The sequence below is a fragment of the Oncorhynchus clarkii genome, chromosome 7 (assembly GCF_045791955.1).
Source record: "Oncorhynchus clarkii lewisi isolate Uvic-CL-2024 chromosome 7, UVic_Ocla_1.0, whole genome shotgun sequence".
Classification (NCBI taxonomy): Eukaryota; Metazoa; Chordata; class Actinopteri; order Salmoniformes; family Salmonidae; genus Oncorhynchus; species Oncorhynchus clarkii.
Window position 1 is genome coordinate 28,888,633 of NC_092153.1, and position 12,240 is coordinate 28,900,872.

General features: G+C 42.1%; 1 protein-coding gene across 1 annotated transcript; it reads left to right on the forward strand.

Annotated features, from left to right (window-relative positions):
* The first annotated feature begins 378 nt into the window (after positions 1–378).
* Positions 379–11,762, forward strand: LOC139413163 (zinc finger protein 135-like). Its single transcript, XM_071160261.1, has 2 exons — positions 379–960; positions 9,995–11,762. Exons 1-2 carry the CDS (start codon positions 633–635, stop codon positions 11,059–11,061), a joined length of 1,395 nt encoding a protein of 464 aa, XP_071016362.1. The 5' UTR covers positions 379–632; the 3' UTR covers positions 11,062–11,762.
* Positions 11,763–12,240: the final 478 nt, after the last annotated feature.

A 12,240-nucleotide genomic window follows, 5' to 3' on the forward strand; every position in this document is an offset into this window, starting at 1 on the left:
CTCCAAAGGATTTGAATTAGTTGAATTTGTTAATAGTTCATATTGATACAGAAACACTAAACCATGATTTATATTTATTAAGAACAAGTTGATTGACAAAGTCATGAAAAATTGGAAGAATTTAAAAATGATCCATGTCAGAAGTATGGTTCAAAGCAAATATGTAGTGAGTGTAAAGTTTGATTCGTTTTTAATGAGTGAGAATTTAAAACAATCAACACGTGATTCTCTTTGAACGAGTTAATATAATATTAAACCTTTATGAAATAAATGAAAAATTTACATTTTGGTTCCTCAACTGCGTTGCCCACTCCAGTCAGCAGATGGCGATGTGCGTCTTTTAGATACAGGCGACGCTGCCAGTGTGACGTATAATCTAGTGGACGGGCGCTCCTTCAACAACAACAGCTAGTCAGACACCTCGGTAGCTTTCTAGCAAACATAGCTACAACATTCACGCTCTTTACACTGTTTTTGGTGTATATTAGTCGTTGTGTATTAAACACACTTCTGTCGTATGTACTTGTTGGCCCATTTAATTATATGTTTACGTTGTTTGTCAGCTAGCTGGTTTGCTAAGTTATCTTAGAGCTAAGCTAGTCGCTAATGCTAGCTAGCTAACATCCCCGACCATGAGTTCACCAAGCTACTCTCCTCCTGATAAAGAAGAGGTCTGCTGGACGGAGAAAGAAGCTTTCGTCAAAGAGGAGGAGGAAGAGAAGGATGTTACAATACAAAAAGAAGTAGAGGGTGAGGCTGTTACCGTGAAAGAAGAAGAGAAAGACGTTTCAGTGAAAGAAGAGGAAGACGCGTTCAGAGTGAAAGAGGAGGAGGATGTTACAGTAAAAGAAGAGGAGGAAGAGAAAGAGGAGGAGGATGCAGTTTATGGAGTGAAAGAGAAGGGGGAGATGACGGTCACATTGGAGGAAGAAGAGGAGAATGGAGATCTGTTTAACACCAGTAAGTACCGTCTCTGCAGTCGTTGAACCAGTATGCACTTGAATGTTGTTCTGTAGGAATGGCTGAAGCTACACTGTAACGTGTAGAACATCAAGAGTGGACCATCAACAAAACGTTAACAATTGATCAAATGCAAATGCTTGTCTGCATGCTCCCCTGTCAATCAGCTCCTCTGCTTATCATAAATGACCACCCCTCACTGAACACTCTCTCGCTTGGGACCTAAGAAGGTGAGGGACAAAGAAATGTCTTTGCCAGTGGAGCGAATGATTGAAGTCTGTCCTCATTCTGCTTCCACCACTCCAAAAGCAAGCCGCTCTTTCTGTCAATGACAGGCTCTGTGAGCTAACACTCAAACTCAATTTCAAAACAACACTGGACTTCCGCCCTGCTCTCTTGGCTTCCAAGTATTCTAGCGTAGAGGCTGTCCACCAGACTGGGTGGCTGATCTACCTGGACTCTTTGCCTTTTTGCACCTGGATCTAGGTCCTCCTCTTCACTCGTCCCATCTGCTGTGGCTCTGGGATTTGGTTTCCTTAGTAGGTCAGACTCCTCCTTCAGCCACTCCTTTGCTTTCTCTAGTGCTGTCCCTGAGCTGAAGGCATAGCTCTTGTAACGTGGATCCAGGACAGTTCCAGCACCAGGCACTTTGTCTCCTCGGCCTTGGAGAACCTCCTTGTCAGACTGTCCAACATGGTCTTCCGTAAAGTTTTTATGCCTTGAGTAGAAGAACCCTCCTGATGTAGCATCAGAATCAGCACCGACACTCTGGGGATGCTTCATGCTGCAGTAGAGTTGTAGTGGCTCATCTCCAGTGTCACCTCCTCCATAGGTGCCAGAGTCTCAATTAGGTTAGAGACAATGTCCCACTGTGCAGCAGACAAACTGCTGATGTGTCTGTATTCACCTGCATACACACTCAGTGCATGCCTCTGTTCAAACGTCCTTTGCGTAGTGTTGAGTTCCAGTGAGTTTGAACTGTTTGGATGATGCTGTGCTTGGGAAGGCCAAGCTCTTCCTGAATGGCCCTCAGCCTCTGTTTGGCCAGTACAGAGTGGTCAAAGTGAGTTGCACAGCTCTGACTGGATAGTCCATCATTGATTACAAGCTGTAGGGTGTGTGCACTGCAGCTGAAGTCTGGAAGCTCTGCCGGTCTCATACCTTTCACCATGTTTGCCCCACTGTCCCTGAGGACCAGCACTACACATTCTGTGTGGATTTCCCAGTATTCCAACATGGTCAAAAACATCTCTCTGATGTAGTTTCCTGTGTGTGATCCAGTCATAGTCTTGACATTCAGCACAACCTGCTTTCTTGTCCAGACATTGTCAATGAAATCAGTGCCTGACCAGCAGTCAGTTGTGAATGCCATATGTGGAGCGTTGACTGGTGCCACCAGATTCTTCACTTTCATCACAACTCTTTCATGTGTTTTATCTAGCATTTCGGTGCAAAATAATGTTTTATCTTTGATCCTGTACCGGGGTTCAGCAAGAGTAATCAGCTGCCGAAAAACAACGTCAGACACCACTGTGAATGACTGTTTGTCAGTGGCAATAATCTCAATAATTGCTACATCCATCTTCTTGGCCGTCTGGTCTTTGTCCTGCCATTTTGCTTGTTTATTAAAAAGTTGTAAGATTGTAGTCTGTGACGTGTCTGTATCACTTTTTCCTTGTGAAGAATGTGTTTGCTTTTTTCATCATTGCTTCCTTATAGGCTTTTGGGTCGGTGTTCTTAAGGTTATTCCTCAGGTTCGTGGTATTTTTTGATTTAGCCGTTGCTGACCCCATGCTTACATGTTTTTTTTTAGTTTTTTTTTTACAAATAAGACACCTTGCTTTCCCTGGTGCCAATTCCATGTAATAGTCCCACATTGGTGCACTGATTTTCTCTGCCACCTGTAAAACACACACACACAGCTCTGAAGTGACAACGATACTGAAGAGTCTGCTTAGGAGACAAATACTTTCAACTGTTTGAATAATAAAAATCGAGTTTACCTGTGTTGAATGTTGAAAACAAAAACAAATTTATATATGCAGGAAATCCTATTTTAATAGTGGGCATGGTAAGAATTGACTACCAAAGTGTGAGTCATAATCCCCATGACACCTAGCAAAATTTGAAAAGTGGTTCCTTCATTCATTTATTCCATAGGATATTTTTTAGATTCACTTAAAATAAGGTCAATGTTTCGTGTAGGTTTACACCACCTTGCCACTTTGATAACTGTGTAGATATCCATAGGACAAGGTAACTCTATAAGCGAAGATCATTTTTTTTGTAGAATGGATTTATGAAAATATGTTGACAAATGTTACCTTATCCTAGTGAGATTTACACGGGTATCAAAATGCCGAGGCGTTTTAAGCCTGCATGAAACACAGACCTTATTGGAAGTAGATCAAGACCTTCTCTATGGAAGACATGAGCGGTAAAATAACGAAGGAACCCATTTCAAGTTCAGCCGCGTGTTATTATAGGAATTGTGACGCGTCGACTATTTCGCTCTAAACCATATACCTTTGACTATTACGAGCCTGCTGCTGCCTACCACCCCTCAGTCAGACTGCTCTATCAATTATCAAATCATAGACTTAACTGTAATATAATAAACACACAAATACGAGCTTTAAGTCACTATGGTCAAATCCGGAAACTATCATTTCGAAAACAAAACGTTTATTCTATCAGTGAAATACGGAACTGTTCCGTATTTTATCTAACGGGTGGCATCCATAAGCCTAAATATTGTTGTTACATGGCAAAACCTTCAATGTTATGTCATAATTATGTAAAGTTCTGGCAAATTAGTTTGCAACGAGCCAGTCAGCCCAAACTGTTGGATATACCCTGACTCTGCGTGCAATGAACGCAAGAGAAGTGACACAATTTGCCTAGTTAATATTGCCTGCTAACATGAATTTCTTTTAACTAAATATGCAGGTTAAAAAAAATATCCTTCTGTGTATTGATTTTAAGAAAGGCATTGATGTTTATGGTTAGGTACAGTCGTGCAACCATTGTGTTTTTTTCACAAATGCGCTTTTGTTAAATCATCCCACGTTTGGCGAAGTTGGCTGTTCGCAACAAGCCAGGCGGCCCAAACTGCTGCATATACCCTGACTCTGTTGCACAGAACGCAAGAGAAGTGGCATAATTCTCCTAGTTAAAATAAATTCATGTTAGAAGACAATGCTAACTAAATATGCAGGTTTAAAAATATATACTTGTGCATTGATTTTAAGAAAGGCGTTGATGTTTATGGTTAGGTACACATTGGTGCAATGACAGTGCTTTTTTCACTAATCGCTTTTGTTAAATCGCCCATTTGGCGAAGTAGGCTGTGAATCAATGATAAATTAACAGGCACCGCATCGATTATATGCAACACAGGACAAGCTAGATAAACTAGTAATATCATCAGCCATGTGTAGTTAACTAGTGATTATGTTAAGCTTGATTGTTTTTTATAAGATAAGTTTAATGCTAGCTAGCACCTTACATTGGCTCCTTGATGCATTCACATAACAGGTAGTCAGCCTGCCATGCAGTCTCCTCGTGGAGTGCAATGTAATCGTCCACAATCTGTGTCCAAAAATGCCGATCGCCGATTGTAATGAAAACTTGAAATCGGCCCCAATTAATCGGCCATTCCGATTTAATCGGTCGACCTCTATGCTACACAGCGCGATATCAACCCTGAACATATTGGGTTGTATTTCTCCACTACTTCACTGTATTCCTGCCGTAAGCTCTGGACCATTACACTGGATAATCGCACCTAGCTAGCTGCTACCGAGTGGCCCAGTCCCGAAGCTAGCCTTGAGCCATCTACCGGCCTGCTCAGTGGACCCTATGATCACTCGGCTACACAGCTGATGCCTCCCAGACTCTTCACTAAGACGACTAGAAGCCACTACATCACCGGTTTCCTGCCATAAGCTCTGGACCTTTGGCTATAGTGGCTAACGCCCTTGTTCCGAAGCTAGTACCAGTTAGCCTCGAGCCAGGTGCATCTCTCAGCTAGCAAACAAAATTACTCCAGCTACAATACCTCTTTTGCCAATTGGCTTGGACCCTTTGTCAACACGGAGCCCCACCGATCCATCACGTCTGGTCTGCCGCCGTAATTCCGTCCGATATGCCCTCAACTGGCCTTTGCCGGACATCGGTGATGCCCTTGTCCCGACGCTAGCACCAGTTAGCCTCGAGCCAGGCGCATCTCCTGGCTAGCATAGTAACGACTACCTAACGGCTTCCCTGTTTCATACAGTTGAAGTCGGAAGTTTACATACACTTAGATTGGAGTCATTAAAACTCGTTTTTCAACCACTCCACAAATTTCTTGTTAACAAACTATAGTTTTGGCAAGTCGGTTAGAACATCTACTTTGTGCATGACACAAGTCATTTTTCCAACAATTGTTTACAGACAGATTATTTCACTTATTCACTGTTTCACTGTTTCACAATTCCAGTGGGTCAGAAGTTTACATACACTAAGTTGACTGCCTTTAACTTCTCTAGGGTATGTGGGACGCTACCGTCCCACCTGGCCAACATCCGGTGAAATGGCAGACCGCGAAATTCAAAAATACTAAATTCAAATATTTAACATTCTTGAAAATATATGTTATACATCAAAATAAAGCTTAACTTCTTGTTAATCCAGCCAAAGTGTCAGATATCAAAAAGGCTTTACATGCGATTATCTGAGGACAGCGCCCGCATACAAACACATGAAAATCCTTTTTCAACCAGGCAGGTGCAACACAAAAGTCAGAAATAGCGATATAATTAATGCCTTACCTTTGAAATTCTTCTTCTGTTGGCACTCCAAAATGTCCCAAAACATCACAAATGGTCCTTTTGTTCGATAATGTCCTTCTTCATGTCCCAAAAATGTCAATTTATTTGGCGCTTTTGATTCAGAAATACACCGGTTTCAACTCGCCCAACATGCCTACAAAGTATCTAATAAGTTACCTGTAAACTTGGTCCAAACATTTCAAACCACGTTCCTAAACCAATCTCAGGTACCCTAAAACGTAAATAATCGTCGGTGATGCCCTTGTCCCGACGCTAGCACCAGTTAGCCTCGAGCCAGGCTCATCTCCCAGCTAGCATAGTGATGACTACCTAACGGCTTCCCTGGTTCATATATTGCTGTTCACTGGACCCTATGATCACTTAGCTACAAAGCTGATGCCTGCTGGACTGTTCATTAATCACGGTACTCCATTTTGTTTATTTTGTTTACCTGTCGGCCCCAGCCTCAAACTCAGGCCCTGTGTGAAGTTAACTGACCCTCTCTGCCCATTCATCACCATTTTACCTGTTGTTGTTGTCTTACCCATTTTTGTCTTAGCTTGCTCTCCCAATCAACACCTGTGATTGCTTTATGCCTCACTTTGTCTCTCTCTAATGTAAATATGCCTTGTATACTGTTTAGGGTAGTTATCATTGTTTTATTTTACTGCAGAGCCCCTAGTCCCACTCAACATGCCTAAGAGAGCTCTTTTGTCCCACCTCCCGCACATGCGGTGACCTCACCTATCATAACAAGTGCCTCCAGAGATGCAACCTCTCTTATCATCACTCAATGCCTATGTTTACCTCCACTACCCACACCCTACCATACCCCTGTCTGTACATTATGCATTGAATCTATCCTACCACGCCAAGAAATCTGCTCCTTTAATTCTCTGTCCGCAACGCACTAGACGACCAGTTAGCCTTTAGCTGTACACTCATCCTACTCCTCTGTTCCTCGGGTGATGTAGAGGTTAACCCAGGCTCTGTGTCCCCAGGCGCTCTCATTTGTTGACTTTTGTAACCGTAAAAGCCTTGGTTTCATGCATGTTAACATCAGAAGCCTCCTCCCTAAGTTTTAAATTAATTTCTCCAGAAATGTCTCTCACTATTGCCACCTGTTACAGATCCCCCTCAGCTCCCAGCTGTGCCCATGACATCATATGTGACTCGTTTGCCCTCCATCTATCTTCATAGTTCGTTCTGTTAGGTGACCTAAACTGGCATATGCTTAATACCCCGGCCATCCTACAATCCAAGCTAGATGCCCTCAATCTCACACAAATTATCAAGGAACCCACCAGGTACAACCCTAAATCCGTAAACATGGGCACCCTCATAGATATTATCCTGACCAACTTGCCCTCCAAATACACCTCTGCTGTTTTCAATCAGGATCTCAGCAATCACTGCCTCATTGTATGCATCCGTCATGGGTTCCTGGTCAAATGACCACCCCTCATCACTGTCAAACGCTCCCTAAAACACTTCTGCGAGCAGGCCTTTCTAATCAACCTGGCCCGGGTATCCTGGAAGAATATTGACCTCATCCCGTCAGCAGAGGATGCCTGGTTGTTCTTTAAAAGTAATTTCCTCACCATCTTAAATAAGCATGCCCCTTTCAGAAAATGTAGAACTAAGAACAGATATTGCCCTTGGTTCACTCCAGACCTGACTGCCCTCGACCAGCACAAAAACATCCTGTGGTGTACTGCACTAGCGTCGAATAGTCCCTGCGATATTAAACTTTTCAGAGAAGTCAGGACCCAATACACACAGTCAGTTAGGAAAGCAACGGCTAGCTTTTTTAAACAGAGATTTGGCTTCCTGTAGCTCTAACTCCGAAAAGTTTTGGGACACTGTAAAGTCCATGGAGAATAAGGGCACCTCCTCCCAGCTGCCCAATGCACTGAGGATAGGAAACACTGTCACCACCGATAACTCCACGATAATCGAGAATTTTTTGACTAGGCTGTTCAAACTCTTTCGTATCGTCCGAGATTCCTAAAGATTGGAAAGCTTCCGCAGTCATCCCCCTCTTCAAAGGGGGTGACACTCTATACCAAACTGTTACAGACCTTTTTCCATCCTGTCCTGCCTTTCTAAAGTCTTTGAAAGCCAAGTTAACAAACAGATCACTGACCATTTAGAATCCAACCGTACCTTCTCCGTTGTGCAATCCGGTTTCCGAGCTGGTCATGGGTGCACCTCTTCCACGCTCAAGGTACTAAACGATATAACCGCCATCGATAAAAGACACTACTGTGCAGCCGTCTTCATCAACCTGGCCTGTTGTCCAGACCTCTGGCAGTCTCTATGGGGGTACCACAGGGTTCAATTCTCGGGCCGACTCTTTTCTCTGTATATATCATCGATGTCGCTCTTGCTGCAGGTGATTCCTTGATCCACCTCTACGCAGAGGACACCATTCTGTATACATCCGGCCCTTCTTTGGACACTGTGTTAACAAACCCCCAAACGAGATTCAATGCCATACAACACTCCTTCTGTGGCCTCCAACTGCTCTTAAACGCTAGTAAAACTAAATGCATGCTCTTCAACCGATCGCTGCCTGCACCCGCCCGCCCGACTAGCATCACTACTCTGGACGGTTCTGACTTAGAATATGTGGACAACTACAAATATCTAGGTGTCTGGTTAGACCGTAAACTCTCCTTCCAGAATCATATTAAGCATCTCCAATCCAAAATTAAATCTAGAATCGGCTTCCTATTTCGCAACAAAGCCTCCTTCACTCACGCTGCCAAACATACCCTCGTAAAACTGACTATCCTACTGATTCTTGACTTCGGCGATATCATTTACAAAATAGCCTCCAACTCTCTACTCAGCAAACTGAATGCAGTCTATCACAGTGCCATTTGTTTTGTCACTCATACCACCCACCACTGCGAACTGTATGCTCTCGTCGGCCGGCCCTCGCTACATATCCGTCGCCAAACCCACTGGCACCAGGTCATCTATAAGTCTTTTCCTGGCTGCCTTAACTCAGCTCACTGGTCACCATAGCAACACCCACCCATAGCACACGCTCCGGGAGGTATATCTCACTGGTCATCCCCAAAGCCAACACATTCTTTGGCCGCAGTTCTCTGCTACCAATGACTGGAACGAATTGCAAAAATCGCTGAAGTTGGAGACTTATATCTCCCTCACTAACTTTAAGCATCAGCTATCTGAGCAGCTTACCGCTCGCTGCAGCTGTACACAGCCCATCTGTTAATAGCCCATCCAACTAGCTACCTCATCCCCATTTTTTTTGCTCTTTTGCATACCAGTATTTCTACTTGCACATCATCATCTGCACATCTATCACTCCAGTGTTAATTTCCAAATTTGTAATTACTTCGCTACTATGGCCTATTTATTGCAGTGCCTCCTTACTCCATTTGCACACTCTGTATATAGATTTTTCTATTGTGTTATTGACTGTACGTTTGTTTATTCCAAGTGTAACTCTGTTTTTTTGTCGCACTACTTTGATTTATCTTGGCCAGGTCACAGTTGTAAATGAGAACTTGTTCTCAACTGGCCTACCTCGTTAAATAAAGGTGAAAAACAAAATGTAATTAAAAATACATTTTAAAAATCATAACTTTTTTGACAACACCCAATTGGATACTGTCATTAACGCGGTTCTTAATACTGTAGCAAACATTATTTTAAGCAGGACATTCAAGCGAGCCTTACAATTATAATCCAAAGTAGTTTGAAATGCACTCATAAGCTTCCTGGAAATGGAGGTTACTTCCTGAGTTTTCCCCCATTCACATTCAGAATACATTGTGAAAACTAACATCGTTGCCATTTTTGCTCTAAACAGATATAGTACATCCATAACTATCGGTTTCCTCATTAGTGGGGAGGAGTTTCTACATCCAAATTGCATGTGCATCGCCCTCGTGCCGCAATTTTAGCAAACACAGAAAGGGGCCTATATTGGAGACCAAAAGTCGTCTGGCACACTGCTTAGAGTTTCAAAAACATGAATATCTTATTTCTAGCCTACAATCATCGATGATACTACTAAAATATGACTATTGTTGCTCATTTTAAGACAATTGTCAAATAATTTTAACATTCATAACAGGCGTCAATTGTTGTACAACATGGCTACGCTGTTGTCATCACCTTTTACAGTGGATTTCCACTGCTGTGGGCCTTTAACCAGCTGTCTGACTTTGTTGTTCACACAGGAGAGATATGGGACTATCGTGGATCCTCTGGGGAGCCTCAACAACCTCATGATGCTGAAGAGGCAGAGATGAGTCTCTCCAGATCAGAACACCTCAATAAACACCTGCAGAGATCCACAGGGAAGAGACCTCACTGCTGCTCTGACTGTGGGAAGAGATTCACCTCCTCATCAGGCATTAAAATTCATCAGAGAATCCACACAGGAGAGAAACCTTATAGTTGTGGTCAATGTGGAAAGAGGTTTACTCAGTCAACAGGCCTGATATCACACCAGAGAATACACACAGGAGATAAACCTTATAGCTGTGATCAATGTGGGAAGAGTTTTACTACATCTAGCACTCTGACCTTACACCAGAGAATACACACAGGAGAGAAACCGTATAGCTGTGGTCAATGTGGGAAGAGGTTTACTCAGTCAACCGGCCTGATATCACACCAGAGAATACACACAGGAGATAAATCTTATTGCTGTGATCAATGTGAGAAGAGTTTTACAACATCTGTCTCTCTGACTTTACACCAGAGAATACACACAGGAGAGAAACCTTATAGCTGTGGTCAATGTGGGAAGAGTTTTGGTCAATCTGGCAATCTGACAGTGCACCAGAGAATACACACAGGAGATAAACCTTATAGCTGTGATCAATGTGGGAAAAGGTTTACCACATCTGTCTCTCTGACAGTGCACCAGAGAATACACACAGGAGAGAAATCTTATAGCTGTGGTCAATGTGGAAAGAGTTTTGGTCAATCTGGCAATCTGACAGTGCACCAGAGAATACACACAGGAGAGAAACCTTATAGCTGTGATCAATGTGGGAAGAGTTTTACTACATCTGGCTCTCTGACTTTACACCAGAGAATACACACAGGAGAGAAACCTTATAGCTGTGATCAATGTGGGAAGAGTTTTACTACATCTGGCTCTCTGACTTTACACCAGAGAATACACACAGGAGAGAAATCTTATAGCTGTGATCATTGTGGGAAGAGTTTTACTACATCTGGCTCTCTGACAGTGCACCAGAGAACACACACAGGAGAGAAATCTCATAACTTATAACTGTTGTCAATGTGGGAAGAGTTTTACTACATCTAGCCAGCTGACTTCACACACAGGAGAGACATCTCTTAACTATAATCAATGTGGGAAGAGATACTCTGATAAAAGTTCTCTGATTAAACATCAGAAAATACATGAAGGAGTTGTTTCATGATATCAATGAAATAATGACACAATGCAGAATGTTTTAACATTGTAGTAGGAGTGTTTTAATGATGTCACAATGTAGAACCCTAATCGTTTGCCCCCTGTTCTATTGATTTAAGCATTATATGGATATTAGCCTCAGGGTGAAAATCCAGGCTCTGAATTGAAAGACTACTATTTATGTGATATAACAAAAGTGACTAACGAAAAAAGAGTTGTGTTACACTTAACACGTTGGTGACCCACTTGAATCAAAATGCAACACTACAAAATGTTTAGGTTTTCAATATATCCAAACTGTTTCTGCATATTGGTTATTGATTTGAACATGTTAAAACTGTGTTTTTACATTACGCTATTCCAATTTAGCAAAATGTAATTGAAAAGAAGACTATGCCCCAAGTCCAATATACGTTCGGTTGAAAGTGAAAGTTGAGAAGATGTATTTTCCGGTAGTTTTTTCAATGACTTAAACATCTTAATTTCAATGTTCTTGCAGCCTATACACATGGACACAGTATAATAAATTGGTCTATAATAAATTTTATTAACAATCCTACATCACTCCAGCATTTCTTGACAACATTCAAGTGCTAATTGTCTTTATTCCACTACTGAAGTAACATGACTCAAGTCACTTTATATTTCAAACATTCAGCCTGACAAAAGATACATGTTTTATTATTCCATGCCTCACCATTAAGTGAATTATTGCCAATACATATTAACCTTTCTAGGGCGGAAACCCTCGACAACATTTCGCCGAAAAGGCAGCTTGCGAAATTCAAAAATATTTTTTACAAGTATGTAACCTTCACACATTAACAAGTCCAATACAGCAAATGAAAGATAAACATCTTGTTAATCTACCCATCTTGTCTGATTTCAAATATGCTTTCCAGCGAAAGCACAACAATCCAGCCAGAGAAATATCCGCCATTTTGGAGTCAAAAGAAGTTAGAAATATTCACTTACCTTTGATGATCTTCATCAGAAGGCCCTCCCAGGAATCCCAGTTTGACAATAAATGAC